The sequence below is a fragment of the Phascolarctos cinereus genome, unplaced genomic scaffold (assembly GCF_003287225.1).
Source record: "Phascolarctos cinereus isolate Bilbo 61053 unplaced genomic scaffold, phaCin_HiC Scaffold_726;HRSCAF=1367, whole genome shotgun sequence".
Taxonomy (NCBI): domain Eukaryota; kingdom Metazoa; phylum Chordata; class Mammalia; order Diprotodontia; family Phascolarctidae; genus Phascolarctos; species Phascolarctos cinereus.
Window position 1 is genome coordinate 194,010,226 of NW_027556098.1, and position 18,472 is coordinate 194,028,697.

Genomic DNA, 18,472 nt, shown 5'->3' on the forward strand with positions numbered 1-18,472 from the left:
TCCTAATCTGTAAAATGAACTAGAGAAGGAAATGGAAAACCACTCTGGTAACTCTGCCAAGAAAACTGCAAATGAGGTCATGGAGAGTTGGTCACAACTGAACAACAACAATCCAACATCATCACCACCACCATTGTGTAAAAGCGAGGAAACAGGTCCACAGAAATTAAGTGCCTTGATCTTTTTTATAGATAGCAGGACCAGGATTCAATCTCAGACCCTCTGATTCTTTTTGCTTAACCAAACTGCCTCTTCCGCAGGATTTTACTAAATTCTGAGAAGTACAATTCTGTTCCATGTGCTACAAATTACTAGATTTTTAATAAAATTCACAACGAATGAGCTAAAAATTGAGATTCCCAATCCTTATTCCCACTTCATATTTAAAAAAGAAAAGATTTCCTACTTAAGGCATTTTCTTGCTACAGCTCTTTTCAAAAAGGTGTCCTAATTTTCAGTGTATTACAAAGTACTGCAAGTGGCTTCAAGCCAAATGCAGTTTTAAAAAATACCAGTTTGTTACAGAGAAAGACCACAAGAATGTGCATAAGAGAATGAGAGTCCAGAGATATGACTGAAAAATGGTACATTCCAAATTATATACTCCCATAAATCAAAACACATTTGCAATTCATAATACTACATTTTTTTACTGATTTTTTTTCTTCCAGAGGTGCCAACAGACTACCCATGAAAACTGAAGCTTTTTTTTTAAGCCTCTGAATAGATGCTTTACATCAGCAATGAAAGTTCTTTCTCACACTATTCCTTAACTTCATTATAAAAGGGATTCTTTTCATTTGGCTACACATGACCTCCACATGCTGCTATCCTTTCTTCTGGGATTCTCTCTATGGATATTCTAAGTTGGAAGCTATGTAAGTGTGTTTAATTTAAGTCTACTCATTTATTTTAAAAGCAAACCTGTTAGGTCTAAAATTAACAGTTCTCAAGGAAAGTAATTTTTGGTTACAGCTACTAAAATATTCAGGTCTCTGACTTCATACCAGTTTCTAAATCTACAATTCTTCATAAGTCTGCCTTCATTACATACCTATTAATATTAAGCCCATGACAGAAAAGAGAGACACAGGGAGACTTCAATGAAAACCATTTTGTAATATATAAAAAACAGAAAAAATTTCTTTCCTTCCACCTCTAATGCTCAAACCCTCTTCCAATAATATGTAGTGTTTTGTTTCTTCTTGTTGGACTAAAACAACAACTCTGGTAGATATAAGTGTAGCACTGATAGGTTCACAAAGAAATGACAATGGCTCTGAATCTTTATGGGGAAAGGACAGGGAAATATAGTATAAAAACATAAATACAGACATGAGACACTTCTCTCTTAGGAATCCTTTCCCAACTTTATACCCACTCCCCAAATCCTACACTTTAATTTCTTTATGAGAAAAAAAAATGTCCAAATCCTACTCTGATGCCTCATGGTAGGGTGTCTATAGACTCCAGATTCTTCAAGACCAGTCTGGCCACATGGTGATAATTTTTTTCTGTGTCTAACAGCCAGTGCTGATGACCATGTATCAGGTCTAACGAGGTTATGATCATATCACTGAAGGGAGTATCCACACCGATGAAATCATGAATCTTTAAAACATGAAGTTTTACTACACAGATCATATTTTCAGAGGACAAGTAATTTTGATGTGTGCCATTGAATAAAATCTAATTTGTCCTTTACATTTGTCCATTCTAATGGACAGGTCATACTGCTTTGGAAAGAGTCACCATATTTTCTGAGAAACTAAATACCAAAACCCAACAGGTTTCACTGTTGGCTCTTTTTTTTTTAAAGTCTAAGTAATACTGCCCTTTGGTCCTTCTTAGAAAAATGGGCATTCACTCTGGTCAACAAATCTTTGGGGGAAATAAGGCATCTCATTTATTCTCATTCCACTCATTAAGTCTCCCTTTTCCACCCACACATTTTACAAGATCTATGTCAATCACATGTGTCAGATAAAGTTGGAGATCAAAGGAAACAAAGAAAATTTTCCTATCAATAGATAAATGAATCCCAAAAACCTAAAGCAGCTTTTTCTTTGTCTTTGTAAAAATGGAACAATTTAGGAAAAATAATTTTAAGTAAAAACCTCTAAGACACCATTTGGAAAATAAGACAAACAGAAATAATATTCTTGTCCACTTGTCTTTGAAATTCATAATTACTCCTGGCTGTAACATCATGGCAGGGTAGCATGTATACCTTGTCCGTCAGAATTATCTGCTATTAAGCCATTTGGACTGTGCTCCTCTGAGCTCTGCCGATAAAGCCCTGCAGACAATCGCCTCTCTGCATGTTGTAGTCTCTCATAACCAGCTTGGGTGCAAAGGAACTCCATCTGTTTTGCCATCACCTTTTCAGGCTGCTAATAAAGCAAAAATAAAATCAGTGACTAAAACTGTCTAGATCAGGCTCTTGAAAGGTTTGAAGGTGCCAATTTAAGACTCCAAAGCAAATATACTTTGCATTCATTAAAATAAGTTCACACTTTCATATATCATACACACGCTCCATAAATATGCATGCATGCCTATATTATCATGCTACAACACCAAATGGATTTTTGGCAAGCAAGCTGTCTTCCAAGGTCTATAAAAAGGATTCCTCTTTCAACTGAAAAGCAAAAGGTCTTGGGGATTGTGGTACAAGCTACTTAGCCCCCTTTAAAGATTCTTTTCCTAAGAAATCTAAATGAAATAGCAGCATCTGTTAGGAGCTTCTTCCAACACAGAGGGCGATATCCTGGCATCTTTATTTTGGGATACTACACGGATTCTGAAAATAGAGGAGGGCATTATGGCTATAGAGAGAAAAGGTGTAAAACTTCCATCTATAAAATCAGCCCAATTTACCTCTTACAGAAATTAAACAATACAGAATGACACTGAACAACTTCCACACTGCAAGAGGATATTCACTTTCGTTATGGAGCAGAGCAGGACTGAAGCATTTCCCTAAAAGCTAATAATAGTTCCAATCTAAAGAGCACTTTGCAGTTTACAAAGTGCCTGACATCTATTTCATTGGATACTCACAACAACCTTGTTAAGAAGGGGGCATATAATTTCTGCAGATGAAGAGAGTGAGTGCTTAGCACGGTGTCTGGTACATAGCAAGTGCTAAATAAATGGTTTATTGAATTGAATTGTTCAGAGAGGTTAAATTACTTGCCCAAAGTCAAATAGCTTGAGATGGCAGAGCTGGGGCCCAAACCTAAAACCTCTAATTTCAAATCCCATCAAAACACCCTGCTTCCTATATCAAGGTAAAACATGTTGTTGTTTTGCTAGTACATACAATTATTTTTCCAAATGCTTCTTCAGCTCTTCTTCCTGCCCTGCCATAAATAAAACACAGACTGAAGCTTTATGAATTGTGTTCCAAGTGGTTTATCTTTGATGTTTTGATGAGGAGGAAACAGTTAAAATCAACCCAATATGAATTTACCTAAGATATTGAAATTAAATGAAACACTGCTATGTGTGATATAATATTTGTAGATGATGTGCTGAGTAACGAAATAAAAGTCTTGGTTTTCTTTCTTTCTTTTTTTTGGGGGGGTGAGGCATTTGGGGTTAAGTGACTTGCCCAGAGTCACACAGCTAGTAAGTGTTATACGTCTGAGGCCACATTTAAACTCAGGTCCTCCTGACTCCAGGGCCAGTGCTCCACTGCGCCACTTAGCTTCCCCCAAAGTCTTAGTTTTCAAGACAGAAAATACACAGTTGAAAGTCTTGCAGAGTTTTGTGCTTCTGTAATTTTTCTCTGGAAATTACTAAATGCCTTCACATAAAGTATTAAGAAAACTTCAGAAATGGAAAGCAATAATTTTTCTTTCTGTCTATATCGCCTCCTAATTGTGTTAGGCCACAAGTATAAAAATATAAAATTAACAAGTAACTCAAAAGGAAAAACATACACACCAAACACATATATATTCATATACCTGGAGGCAGTGTGGCTCAATAGGTAGAAAGCTGGCCTTTGAGCCAAGAAGACCTGGGGTCAAGTTCTTCCTCTGATACATAATGGCTGTGTGACCCTGGGCAAATCAAATACCTCTCAGTGCTTTGGGAAACTTTTTATAAAATAATATTTTCCCCCCCGCAATTACACGTAAAAACAATTTTAAACATTTTTTTTAAGTTTTAAGTTCTGAAATTTATCCCTCCCTCCTTCCTGTCCTCCTTCCCTAAGATGGTAAACAATCTGATACAGATTATACATGTGCAATCATATAAAACATTTCTATATTAGTCATTTTGTGGCAGAAAAATAGAACTGAGAGAGAGAGGGAGAGAGAGAGAGAATGCTTCAGTCTATATTCAAATTCTATCAGTTTTTTCTTTGGAGATGGACACCATTTTTCATCATGAGTCCTTTGGGATTGTCTTGGATCACTGTATTGCTGAGAATAGCTAAGTCATTCGCAGTTGATCATCTTACAATATTACTGTTACTATGTACAATGTTCTCCTGGTTCTGCTCACTTCATTTTACATCAGTTCATATAAGTCTTTCCAGGTTTTTCTGAAATTACACTGCTTGTCATTTCTTATAGCATAATAGTATTCCATTACATTAATATACAATGACTTGTTCAGTCTAGGTAACTTTCTAAGACTCTAAATTGTGAAGGAACCTTCCTGCATTGGTAGAGGGAATTTCCACACCTGGGAGTTCCCTTTAACCATTGTAATCACAGATCCAAGTCCCTATCCTTATCCTATTCATACACTTATTTTCTCATAGCCTTCAATCAGAATCACAAAATCTCAGAGCTAGATGGGACCTCAGAGACAATCTAATTCAACTCATACCTGAAAAAGAATCCGCTTTATGATATAACCAACAAGTGGTCGTATACTCTTTGTTTGAAGGTATCTAGGAAAAGGGAAATCATAACCTTCTGTAGCCATCCATTCTATTTGTGTATACTACTAATTATTTGGAAGTTTCTCCCCAAATCAAGCCTATATCTTCCTCTCTGTAACTTACACACAAACCCTCAGAGGCCACGTAGAACAAGTCACGTGACACTTTTCTACATGACTGACCTTCAAATACTTCAAGATTAAAATCTTGTTTCCCCCAAAGTCTTCTATGCTCCAGATTACAGATCCCCAGATCCTTCAATTGATCCTCATATGACATGGCAACTAGATGGTAGAGTAGATGTGAATGTGAGACCTGGAGTCAGAAAGACCTCAGTTCAAATCCAATTGCCAACATTTAACTAGTTATGTGAAATATGATCAAGTCACTTAAACCTTTCTCAGCCCATAGTTTTCTCATGTGTTAAATAGATAAAATAACAGTACCTACTTCACAAGGTATATACATTTACATATAGCACTTTGCAAATCTTAAAATGCTATGTAAATGCTAACTATATAATATCTTGAGGTCACTTACCATCCTGACTGCCCTCCTCCATTCTACCTTATCAACATCTTTATTACAATATGATGCCCTGAACTGAACACAGTATTTCAGATGTGGTTTGACCAGGGCAGAATACAATAGGACTACCACCTCCCTAGTACTGAACACCATACTTCCCATAATTCAGCCTAAGGTCACATTAGCTCTTTCGGCCAACATTTCACACCGTTGACTCATATCAAGCTTGCAGTTTACTAAAAATCTCATTTTTTTTTAATATGATTATCTTACAACTATTTTCTTTAAGATACAAAAGCAGAGTATGCAACCCTAAATATGGCCCATCAACATTTCAATGGAAGAAAGAGATCAAAGAAAAAGGAAAAGGACTTATATGTATAAAAATATTTAGAGCAGCTCTTTTTGTGGTGGCAAAGATTTGGAAATTGAGAGGATACCCATCAATTGGGGAACGGCTGAATAAGTTGTAGAATATGAATGCAAAGAAACACTAACATGCTATAAGAAATGATGAGCAGGATGGTTTAAAAAAAACATGGGAAGACTTATGTGAAATAATGCAAAGTGAAATGAGCAGAACCAAGAGAATGCTGTACTTAGCAACAGAATATTGTATGATGATCAACTGTGAAAAACTTAACTGTTCTGATCAATACAATGATCTAAGACAAATCTGAAGAACTCAAGATGAAAAATGCTATCCACCTTCAGAGAAAGAACTGATGAACTTTGCAAACTGATGTATACTTTTCAACTTTCTCTACTTCTTTTGCTTTTTTTGTGATATGGCTAATACGGAAATATGTTTTGCATGATTTCACATGTATAATAAATATCAGATTGCTAGCCTTCTCAATGGGTTGGGGAAGGGTGGGATAGAGGGAATTTGGAACCAAAAATTTTTAAAAAAACAGAAACATAAATAATAAGCTTGTTTTGAAAAATAAAGAACTAATTGACAACAACAACAACTTCAATGGACAATTTATCATTGTCATTGTGATAAAACATATTGATTTATAAACCCAACTTGGAAAAATTATGTTCATGTGAAATGACAGTTCCACTAGAAACACCTTAGTAATTTAAGAACAAACAAATACATGAAATAGGATAAAATAATGACTAAAATTTCCCCATCTTTTGACCCAGAGATCCTCCTGATAAGCATATACCTTAAAGAGGTTAAAGACAGAAAGCAAGGTCTGATATGCTCCAAAATATTCAAAGCCATACTTTTTCATGGCAGAGAGCACTAGAAACAAAGCAGGTGCTTGTTGATTTGGGACTGGCTACCAGAGGTGGGGAAATTGAGGCCTAGAGGCCACAGGTTCCCCACCCCTTGGCTAAACAAATTATGGTACATAAATATAATGGAATATTACTGAACCATAAGAAATGATTAATAAGATGAATTCCAAGAAACATGGAAGATATGTATATAAAATGAGGAAGAGTAAAAGAAAACAGGGCAGCTAGGTGGTGCACTAAATGGAGTACCAGGCCTGAAGTCAGGAAGACTCAAAATCCTGAGTTCAAATGTGGCCTCAGACACTTACTAGCTGTGTGACCCTGGGCAAGTCACTTAACCCCATTTACCTCAGTTTCTTCATCTGTCAAATTACTAGAGAAGGAAATGGTATATCACTCTAGTATATTTGCCAAGAAAACCCCAAATGGGGTCACAGATTCAGACATGACTGAAAAATGATTGAAAAGGAAAACAGACCTAGAAAATCAATATATACAATGCCTACAATAATGCAAAGAATAAAAAAAAACCAATAAAACAAATTGAATACAATGTAATTAAAATAACCAAGGTTGACTCCAGAGAAGAGTTTATAAAATGCACCTCCTTCCTTTCACTGGAGAGGCAAAGGACTACACATGTGGAATGCTACATATGTTGTCAGAAGTGGTAGATATGTTAGTAGTGAATTAGTTTTCCTTTTTAAATTTTTTTTGCAAAGAAAGGCTCTGGGAAGGGGAAGGGGAGAAGGATATGAACATGATATCAAAACAATAAGTATCAATAAAACAAACATCAGTATGATAGGTACAGAAAGAAGCTACAATTTCGCCTTGGAGGACTCCTAGAGTTGGAAACTCTATTCACCAACACAAATTGCAACTTACGATAACAGGGCAGTGGGGTATACTGAAAAGAGCTTTAGATTTGGAGTTAGAGGCCCTGGCTTCAAATCCTACCTATGTCACCACCCTGGCGACCCTTGGCAAGTGACTTTACCTCTCTGGGCTTCAGTTTCCTCATCTATAAAATGAGGTTAGACTAGATTACCTCTAAGATGTCTTCCAGTTCCAAATCCATTATTCTATGATCCTAGGAAATGGTTTGAGGCACAAGCAGTTAAAGAACTGGCCTGGGTCACATAACTGGAGTAAAAATTTGAACCCAGGCCTTCCTGACTCCAAGCCCACCACCCCATCCACTTTGCCACACAGCCTATAAAAAACCCAGCATCGTACAGACACGTGTACATGTTGTAGTGCTTGCTCATCAACAAACATCACGGTAAAATTGTAAAGTTCGGTCACAGTATTTACTGTATAGTTTAAAATATTTTAAATAATACTATGATTGCTCTTTATTTTCAGAAGTTTTAGTGCATGCAGCCATTGGAAGCAAGTGACTGTTTTGCCTTTACACAGCTAACAGTAGCTTGACTTTTCAGCGTCTTTCTTCAGCCTTGAATCTTCAAAACTACAAAGAATGTTTAAGTAGGACCAGATTAGATTCACTTCATAAATTTAACCAAACTAAAAAGGATGTGATAGCTATCTTGTTTATACAGCTGTGGATGGGGGTAAACTTTAGAAGCAACCAGAAATCATTTCAGTCATCAAAACTTTAAAACTAAAATTAACTGACGCAGTTACTCATTATTAGTATTATTTTTTTTTTTTTACAAATCACCATTTTTAGGGAATGAAAAGTCAATGACTACCAAACTGGCGGTTTCCATTACCTGTGAATTAAGTGCTGCAAATTCTTCACCTTTAGCTTTGGCCAATGCTAACTGAACTTTTACAGCATCCTGCTGGAAAAGGGTCTGCACAGTATCCTGGAAATCTGGGAACCCATCCTATTAACCAAAAAACAAACAAAGTTAACAGCATGCTTCTTTTCCCTGAAAATATCTAAAGGCTGTTCACAGAATTTTATTCATTAATTTCTTGTTTTTGTTTTTTCATCTTAGTTCACAGACTGCACTATGTATGGGGCACAAAGAGCTTAAGTGAATTTCTTAAGCTATTAAATTTATAGTGGTAACTCGGAAGAAACAAAATAGAATAAGATAACAATAGAGTTTAAGAATTAGTATGGCATTTTAGCTCATTTAGTGTCCAGGTTTCATCCCAGGTATATTCTAATAGCTTTAGACATTAGCCACCATCAACATGGTGACTCCATGGAGACACCATGTTAAGTGAAACAACATTATCCAGGATAATTCTACAAGAATAATTAATTAATTGGCCTTGGCCTTCCTGATGGTACAGTGGAGTTTGGCTATACTGTATGAATGATATATAATAAATGCAATTGATGCCAAAGAAAGAAGTCACTTAAGATAATCATAATAAATAAATGAATAGTAGAAAGGCATTGTGGTACAGTAGAAAAAGTGCTCCATTTGGAGCCAGAGGATTTGGGTTCAAATCTCACCTCTATCACTTACCACCTGGTGAAATTTGGCTAATTCTGTTAACCTCTCGAATCCTAAGCTCCCTTAACTATACAGAGGCTGGACTAGATGACCTCTATGATTCCCTTTTAGGTGAAAAATAAATTCCCAAATGACCCAGTCATCATTAAGAATCCCAAGAAAAAGGAAGCAATAAAAGAAATTTCCAAAAAAAATTAGCACTCAAAGGATGGATCTCAGGATGAGTAGGTACTGGCTCTGGAGTAAGCATTAAAATAAACACACCAAATCAGATATATCAATGACAACAATACTGCAAATGAAAAGAGCACCAGAAGTTTAGTCACGTGGATTCTAGTCCAAATTCCATCATTAATGACTACATCAAACATGTAAGACATTTAACCCCTCTATTGGGTTTTCACAATGGTAAAATGCAGTGATACCAGCCTTCTTACTGCTCCTCAAACACAACACTACTTCCCATCTCCACGCATTTTCACTAGCTGCCCCCCGTGTTGGATTTCTCTCCCTCTTCACCTCTACCTCCCAACTTCCCTGGCTTTTTTCAAGATCCAGCTCAAATTCCACCTTCTGCAAGAGGCCTTTCCTGGTATATTTCCATCCCCAGCTTTGTACATAGTTGTTTACGTGTTGTCTTCCTCATTCCTTAAAAGAGGAGAGTGTGGGGCAGAGCCAAGATGGCGGAGTGAAAGCAGTGACTAGCTTGAGTTCTCCCCCAAACCCCTCCAAATACTCATTAAAAATGGCTCTAAAAAAATTGTGAAGCAGCAGAACCCACAAAAAGACAGAGTGAAACAAATTTCCAGCCCAAGACAATCTGGATGATTGATCAGAAAGGTGTATCGTGCCAGGCTGGGAGCGCAGGGCAGTGCAGCGTGGGCATGCAGCCTGCCTCGAACCTGGAGCAGGCCTCAGAGGACTGAATCTCGGGCAGCTGTGGAGGTTTCCAGACTCCTCAATCCACCGATACCAAAGACAACTTAGAAGGTCAGTGGGACAAGTCTGTTTCTGTCGGTGATGAGAAAGGAAGGTGGGGTTTCATCTCCATTCCCCAAGAGTGGGGGGGGGGGGCACGCAGCTGCTTCCCAAGCTTCCGGCCCACAGACTGAGGGGGAATCCAGTGTCTGATCAGAGAGGGACTGCAGGGATCTCTCTGCCAGCGCTGAGGCAGGAATCTCTTGCTTTGCCCATGTTTGCATCTGGGCCACAGTTCTGGGCTGCGGTGCTGGGGTGAGGAGGAGCGCTGGCTTGGTGGAGCTTGTAGTGGCTGTGGAGAGGAACCCCTCCTCACAGTTACAGGACAGAAAGGAGTACTGTTAGTCGCAGGCCAGGAAAGGAGCAAACACCTTGCCCCTTATCATACCACCTTGGAAGAACTGAAAATTTACAGATCCCCAGAAGTATCTCTGAAAACAGCTACACAAACCCCCCAAAGCTTGGGACAGTACAGTCTCTACACTGGAAATAGACTTCTACCTTGACAAAGAGTTTATAACTCAAGTAATTGGCTGGGATCATAAGCAAGCAGCGCAAAAAGAGTCAGACTATATTATCTTACTTTGGTGAAAAAGATCAAAATTTACAACCAGAAGAAGACAACAAAGTCAAAGCTTCTACATCCAAAGCCTCCAAGAAAAATATGAATCAGTCCCAGGCCTTGGAAGAGCTCAAAAGGGATCTTGAGAGGCAAGTAAGGGAAGTAGAGGAAAAACTGAGAGTAATGCAAGAAAATCATGAAAAACAAGTCAACAGCTTGCTAAAGGAGACCCAAAAAAATACTGAAGAAAATAACACCTTAAAAAATAGCCTAACCCAAATGGCAAAAGAGGTCCAAAAAGCCAATGAGGAGAAGAATGCCCTAAAAAGAAAAATTGGCCAAATGGAAAAGGAAGTCCAAAAGTTTACTGAAGAAAATACTTCCTTAAAAATTAGAATAGAGCAATTGGAAGATGACTTTATGAGAAATCAAGACACAGTAACAAATCCAAAAGAATGAAAAATTAGAAAATGTGAAATATCTCATTGGAAAAACAACTGACCTGGAAAATAGATCCAGGAGAGAGAATTTAAAAATTATTGGACTATCTGAAAGCCATGATCAAAAAAGAGCCTAGACATCATCTTTCAAGAAATTATCAAGAAAAACTGCCCTGATATATTAGAACCAGAGGGCAAAATAGAAATTGAAAGAATCCACAGATCTCCTCCTGAAAGAGATCCCCAAAGGAAAACTCCTAGGAATATTTAGCCAAATTCCAGAGTTCCCAGGTCAAGGAGAAAATATTACAAGCTGCCAGAAGGAAACAATTCAAGTACTGTGGAAACACAATCAGGATAACACAAGATTTAGCAGCTTCTACATTAAAGGACCGCAGGGCATGGAATATAATATTCCAGAGGGCAAAGGAGATAGGATTACAACCAAGAATCACCTACCCAGCAAAACTGAGTATAATCCTTCAGGGGAAAAAATGGTCATTCAGTGAAATAGAGGACTTTCAAGCATTCTTGATGAAAAGACCAGAGCTGAATAGAAAATTTGACTTTCAAATACAGGACTCAAGTGGAACATGAAGAGGTAAACAGGAAAGAGAAATCATAAGAGACTTATTAAGATTGAACTGTTTACATTCCTGCATGGAAAGATGATATTTATAACTCATGAGACCTTTGTCAGTATTAGGGTAGTTGGAGGAAAAAAATTATATGTATGTAATGTAGATAGATAGATAGAGGGCAGAGGGTGAGTTGAAGATTAAGGGGTCATATCTGGAGAATAAAATTAAGGGATGAGAGAGGATTATACTCGGAGAAGAAAAAGGGAGAGGTAGAATGGGGTAAATTATCTCACAAAAAAAACAGAAAAGAAAAGTCTTACAGTGGAGGGGAAACGGGGGGGAGAGAATGAATGAATCTTATTCTCATAGGATTTGGCTTAAGGAGGGAATAACATACACATTCAATTGGGTATGGAAATCTGTCTTACCCTACAGGAAAATAGGGGGAGAAGGGGACAAGAGAGCAGGGGGATGATAGAGAGGAGGGCCGATTGGGAAAGGGGTAATCAGAAGTAAATACTTCTGAGGAGGGACAGGGTCAAAAGAAAGAATAGAATAAATGGGAGGGCAGGATAGGATTAAGGGAAATAGAGTTAGTTTTTCACAACATGTCTACTATGGATATGTTTTGCATAACTGCACATGTATAACCTATATTGAGTTGCTTGCCTTTTCAATGAGGGTGGGTGGGGAGGGAGGAAGAGAGAAAATTTTAAACCTAAAGTTTTAAAAACATATGTTTAAAAAAATGTTTTCACATGCTACTGGGAAATAAGAAATATAAGAAATGGGGTACAGAAGTCTATTCTGCCCTACAGGAAAACAGAAGGGGAAGGGGAGAGAGATAGAAGAGAGGACAGACTAGGGGAAGGGATATTCAGAATGCATGACATCTTGGGGTGGGGGGAGGGGGGAGATGGGGTGAAAACCTGGAACTCAAAAACTTGTGGAAGTGAATGTTGAAAACTAAAAATAAAGAAATTTACATATTAAAAAAAAAAGAGGAGAGTGTGCTTTTGCCTTTCTTTTTATCCCTAGGGCCTGGTACATACTGTTTTTGTTTGGTCGTTTTCAAGTTTTGTCTGACTTCATAATCCTATTTGCAGTTTTCTTAGCAAAGAAGTGGTTTGCCATTGCCTTCTCCAGCTCACTTTACAGAAGAGAAAACTGAGGCAGAGTTAAGTGACTTTCCCAGGGTCACTTAAAAGACTTAGTGTCTGGGGCCAGATTTGAACTCAAGTCTTCCTGACTCCAGATCTGGTACTCTATACACTGCACTACCTAGCTGCTCCATAGTAAGTACTTAATAAATACTCATCAACTGACTGATTCTAAAATAACCCACTGTCCTTACCTCAGTGGGCTGCTGGGAGGACCAAATGAAAATGATTCTAAGAATGCTTGGGAATGTAAAATTGCTATTCAGGTGAAATGTGATATTATCATTAACATTACCGCTCTTTGGAACCCTTGCCTTTCCCTCTCTGGTATCATGAACAAATCTACTTTCATTTTGTTCCTCTTCCTTTTGTGCTCCTTCTACCTTTTGACATGCATGGTGACTTGGCTCCCCTCAGTAGACACTATCCTTGGCCATTCTTTCAACTACTGTAAAGACTCTCTCATGCCTGCTAACACATTGGCATAGGGAAAGACGGCATATTCCTTGTTCACCATTGTCGCTTCCAAACCTTCCTCTGCTTCCACCATTCAAAAGCCTTTCCTCCTTGGACAATTACTCTACCCATACACATGTATATGCACGCACATATGTACACACACATATATGTACATATGTATCATCCTATGAAGCTCCTTGTGACAGTTTATCTACCAGTCCCTAAATTATTATCTCTTCTCTAGGATTTCAGTAGTCTCCTTTTCTCAACCTCAACCCCTGCTTTATACTAAAGGACTTCAACAAACACACTGATGCTACTTTCAAATACCCTGACTTCTCAGTTCCTCAATCTACTCAACTCCCACAAACTATACCTCCATTGCACCTCCACCACCGAGGGATGGTCATACTCTTCTCACTATCACCTAGAAGTTTTCCACTTTTATAACCAACAAGTCTGAAATTCATTTATAATGAGCTATCATTCCATTTCTCCCTATGCTATGTTTCTTCCAAACCTGCTCTTCATCCACACTGTGCCTTCCATTGCTTCTACCCTCAGGACAATCTAAGCCATTGCTCCTGCTAGAGCCTCAATTTTTTTCCTTCTACATTTTGACCCTAAAGTTAAACAGCTAAATTTTAAATTGTTTTCTATTCTTGAATCCTTTGTCCCCTTGTCCAAGTGTTGCTCATGTCATACCAAACCCATATTCTAGGTTACTTCTCCCATCTGCCTCTTCTTCTTCTATTCATGCTATTCAGATTGACTCTATTACCTACATGTTACCTAATCCCAACTGTCCCCCTTCCACTGCAACAATCCTTTTACTTTTCTCTAACCATTGCACTCTCTTTAACTATTGTTCTAAACCTCCTCTTCTTGAACCTCACTTTACAGTTTAAGGAGAAAACAAATGCTGTCTGCCCTGATGTCTCTTCCCCTACTCTCCATCTCAAAACCCTTTGACATTATCTCTTATTCTCTATTCCTTGATCCTTGTCTCATACAGAGGTGGCTCTTCTATTTACCAAAGTCAGCCCTTCCACTTTTACCTTTTATCATATTTTCTTCCATTCCCTCTGGCAGTTTGCCCCTTCAAAATTCCCTCTTATCTTCGATCTCTCCCTCTTTCCTTGTTCCTATAAACACGCCCAGGCTTCTCCAGACTTAAAAAAAATTTCCCTTGACCTTATTATCAAAACCATTGCTTTATATCATTCCTCTCTTTCACAGCCTTGTCTCCACTTCTTTCTCAGCCCTTTAGAATCTTGCTTCCTAACCTTAGTGCTTAACTGAAACCACTCTCTCCATAATTACCAATGATCTCTAACTTGTTGACAAATCCAAAGTTCTCTTTTTAGTTCTCATCTTTCTTGACCTTTCTGAAGCGTTTGATACTGTTGACTATGTTCTCTTCATGGATACTCTCTCTTGATTCTCTCCTACCTACCTGCCCATTCCTCAGTCCCCTTTACTGGATCATCCTCTATATCCCATCTCCTAACTATGGTGTATCCCAAGGTTCTGTCTTGGGGACCTCTTCTTCTCTCCATATGTATTCTTTAACTTGGTGATCTCATCAGTTTCCATGAATTCAATTATCATCTCTATTCAGGAGACTCCAAAATCTCTATGTCCAGAATTACTGTCTCTTATGAACTCTGGTCTCACATCTCCAACTGCCTAATAGACATTTACATCTGGATGTCCAATAGGTAGGTATCTCAAATTCAATATGTCGAAAAGAGAGCTCAGAATCTATCCCCAGAACCTCTTCCCAAGTTCCCTATTTTCCTTGAAGATAGCACCATCCTTCCAATCACTCTGGTTTGTGACACTGGAGTTACTCTTGACTCCTTATTCTCTTTTTCCTATATCCAATCAGTTGTCAAGTGTTGTAGGTTCCATCTCTACAAGATTTCTTGCATCTGTCCCCTCCTCTCCATTCATGTGGTGGCTATCCTAGTTCAGCCCTCACCCTCTCTTGCCTAGATTAATGCACTAGCCTCAAGCTTTTCTCTCTAATTTATCCTCCACTTTGCTGCCAAAGTGATATTCCTAAAGCACAGATCTAATCACTCTCTTGAAAAAAATGTCCAGTGAATCTCTATTACCAGCTCAATAAACTATAAACTCTTCTCTTTGGCATTCAAAGGCCTTCATCATCTGGTTCCAGCCTACCTTTCCAGACTTTTGCCACAGTCTACATTTTAGCCAAACTGGATTTCTTGCTATCCCACATACATGGAATTCCATCTCCCCAGCTTGATTCAAAGTACAGCCTACATGCTACCATTTGTTAATGCTCTCTCCCCAAAATTTTCACAAATGAGGAAACTGAGGCCTACAGAGGTTAAATGACTTGCTTAGGGTCATACAGTTAAGTGTCTAAGTAGGTTTGAAATCAGGTCTTCCTGACTCTAGGTCCAATGTTGTATATACCATACCATACTACATTGCTTTCAAAGGTAAATGTCAGTAGTACCTTGCACATATTTTTATTTACTTATATGTTCATGTTGTTTCCCTGATAGAACATAAGCTCCTTGAGGGCAGGGACTCTTCTGTGTTTGTCTTTGTATTTCCAATACCCATCACAATACCTACTATACAGTAAGCAATTAATATTTTTGATTTATTGTTCTTAGAAGACAGGACCAATTCAAAGGGGAATGGGGATACCACTATGGCACCCGTATGTGAAATGTTTTAGGAGAGAGAATTTATGAATAATTACATCACCTCACACTAGTGCCTCAAAACAAACAAAAAAACCTATCCAGCAAACAATATACTCAGAGTAATGGGTCTGTTTGCCAAGACCATCATCACATATATTTCTGTCACTGTGTTTTCTCTAGCTTTCCATATTATTCAAGACTCCATTGGTAGAAGAGCTATGTGGGTTGGGCAGCTGTCACTCTGAAATACAAAAGGATTAAAATATCCAAAACTCTATGGCTTTAGAAATGAAGGGATGAAGATAACACAAGAATCTAGACTCTTTTCCAGCTTGCATCTCCAATGTTGAGCATAATATCTTTTATTTATCACTTGTTTTTTTCATGCTTCCCCCCCCCCCACCCATCCCCTTCTACTCAGCCCCAATCATCACCTATATCAAGCTGCAGGCAATTTGTTTTGGTGCCATATTCATGGCTCTTGCAATTAATCACAGTGCTCTCTCGCTAAAAAGTTTAGGCCTAAATCCTGGGAAAATAAAAGCTACGGGGTGGGATGCCTGTTCATGACCTAATTACTCTTATCCCACTGGTTTCCAACCCCATTCCTCCTCCTGTCTTTTCCTAAAACACTAGCAGAAAGCCTGTGTTACTTCTAGGCTGCGCTCAGTGGCCTCTAAAATGGCTTCTCAGAGCAGATGTTCTCAGTCCCACATGTGCTCTATCTTTTTTTCTACTCACACTTTCTATATGAATAGCAGATTGTAGTGCTTCTGTTCTTCTGATCCAGAGGGAGAAAAATCCACATCAAATTATACTGGCTTTCTTTTTCAACCAGCTTGGTGACGGCGTGGGTGGATGCATTGCATCCTCCTCTCCCCTCGCCCCCCCCACACAACTGGAACTGCTTGCAGATGTTTCCTGAGTCTTTCTTCTTCAGGCCCTAATTTCCCTAGGGGGTGCCCCCCCACTCCCTGCACCCACTGAAGTTCTTTTAAAACTTCTTTGTCTTTGAATCTCTAGCTCCTTGGTCTCTATTAACCAACATTGCTTCTTTTTATCCAGTTATCTCTGATTGCTTTCTATTACTAGTCCACATGGAATCAAGGTTATTAGCACCTCCCGTCTCTCTCAGCCCCCAGTCGCCAGTAATTTATGTGAAAGAAGAAAACTTATAACGTGAAATCTGAACATAAACAAGAAAGCTACTTTTTCCAACCCTAGGATTAGTGGTCATATTCTCATTCACCCATGCACATCTTTTTCTAGTCTAAGAAAGAACTAATGGAGCTAATAGCAAGGTTTCTCCATGGAACAAGGTGTCTTCTGAGTGAAAAGACCAGATGTCATCTGTTTCTACTTACTATCTTTAAAAGGGAAAAAAAACAAAAAACAAGAAACAAACAAAAATAAATAAATAAATGAACGAGACCTGAATGCCTTACCTCTTGATTTTTCTTCTCCCTTAATTTATTTTCTGGATTTGTTTCACATATATTTTCCTTTCAGACTGCCTACTTACTCATTCTAGACAAAGGGGTACAACAGATGTTTAAATTTCAAAAGGTAACCTGCTAAACATAGCAACATTTTATAACTTATTTTCATGTTGTGCTCATAAATGGAGGGGCTTCCACTCAGAGGCGAGCTTCCCTAGATAATAAACTATCACATGATTTTTTTTTCTTTTCCTCTAAATCTTGGATGGACCTTGTCAAACTTCTGTATAAATGCTTTGACAAAGTGTGCTGGTGAAGGGAAAAAGGGAAATGTATAAGCCCAGGATAGCAATTCTCTGCATATAGAAGTCCTTTAATACATTCTTAATAGCAAGTTATCACGTTTATTTTCAGTTACCACAAAACTGGATTCTGAGTTTCCAATGAAAAAGGACAAGAGTACAATTCTTGAAACTGCTCTAACCATCTTTACTTAAGTCTGGGTTTTCAGTGGCAGACAAATACATCAGGGGTGGTGTCTGGGTTAGTTATTCTTCCAGACAGAACAGGGCAGTCAGGCCTTACTAAAGCATATTGTCAGAAAGGAGGTGAAGTCAGAAACATGGCTAATCTGATTTGAGACTTTTCTCAAAAGTCTATATAATAAGTTACAACGAAAGGGAAGATAGAATACCATGGTACTCCCTATTCCCAGCCTATTGACTATGTATTTCTATGTCAAACTCCCCTAATACTTGGCCTTGATTACAGACATAAGTTTACAATTTTTTTGTGAATTTTAATGACTACCATGCCTTGCACAATGGATTTGGATACAACTCTAACAGATTATAACCATCGTGTTTTTATATTGAGTTCAATATGCAAATATATGTAAAAACAATAGCTAACCAGTAGCAATGAAAAAACATGCCTAATTATAAAGAGGAAAGGTTAGACTGAACCCTAAGAACATTTACAGAGAAAAGTGGGTCCAATACGTTAAACTCAAATCTACCCTTGCTCAACAAGTACTTTCA

At 38.2% G+C, this 18,472-nt stretch overlaps 1 protein-coding gene across 7 annotated transcripts in view; it reads right to left on the reverse strand.

Moving 5' to 3' along the window:
• NAB1 (NGFI-A binding protein 1) overlaps window positions 1-18,472 on the reverse strand; it is a 59,697-nt gene that overhangs the window by 4,997 nt on the left and 36,228 nt on the right. For 3 of the 7 annotated variants that reach the window (XM_078146922.1, XM_078146923.1, XM_078146921.1), the window contains exons 5-7: window positions 8,425-8,541; window positions 3,975-4,070; window positions 2,231-2,393 (exon numbers count right to left, since the gene is read on the reverse strand). In XM_078146922.1, coding sequence (XP_078003048.1) covers window positions 2,231-2,393; window positions 3,975-4,070; window positions 8,425-8,541 — 376 coding nt within the window. The remainder of the gene's footprint in view (window positions 1-2,230; window positions 2,394-3,974; window positions 4,071-8,424; window positions 8,542-18,472) is intronic. The other 4 variants (XM_078146925.1, XM_020993582.2, XM_078146924.1 and 1 more) reach the window with 2 other exon arrangements.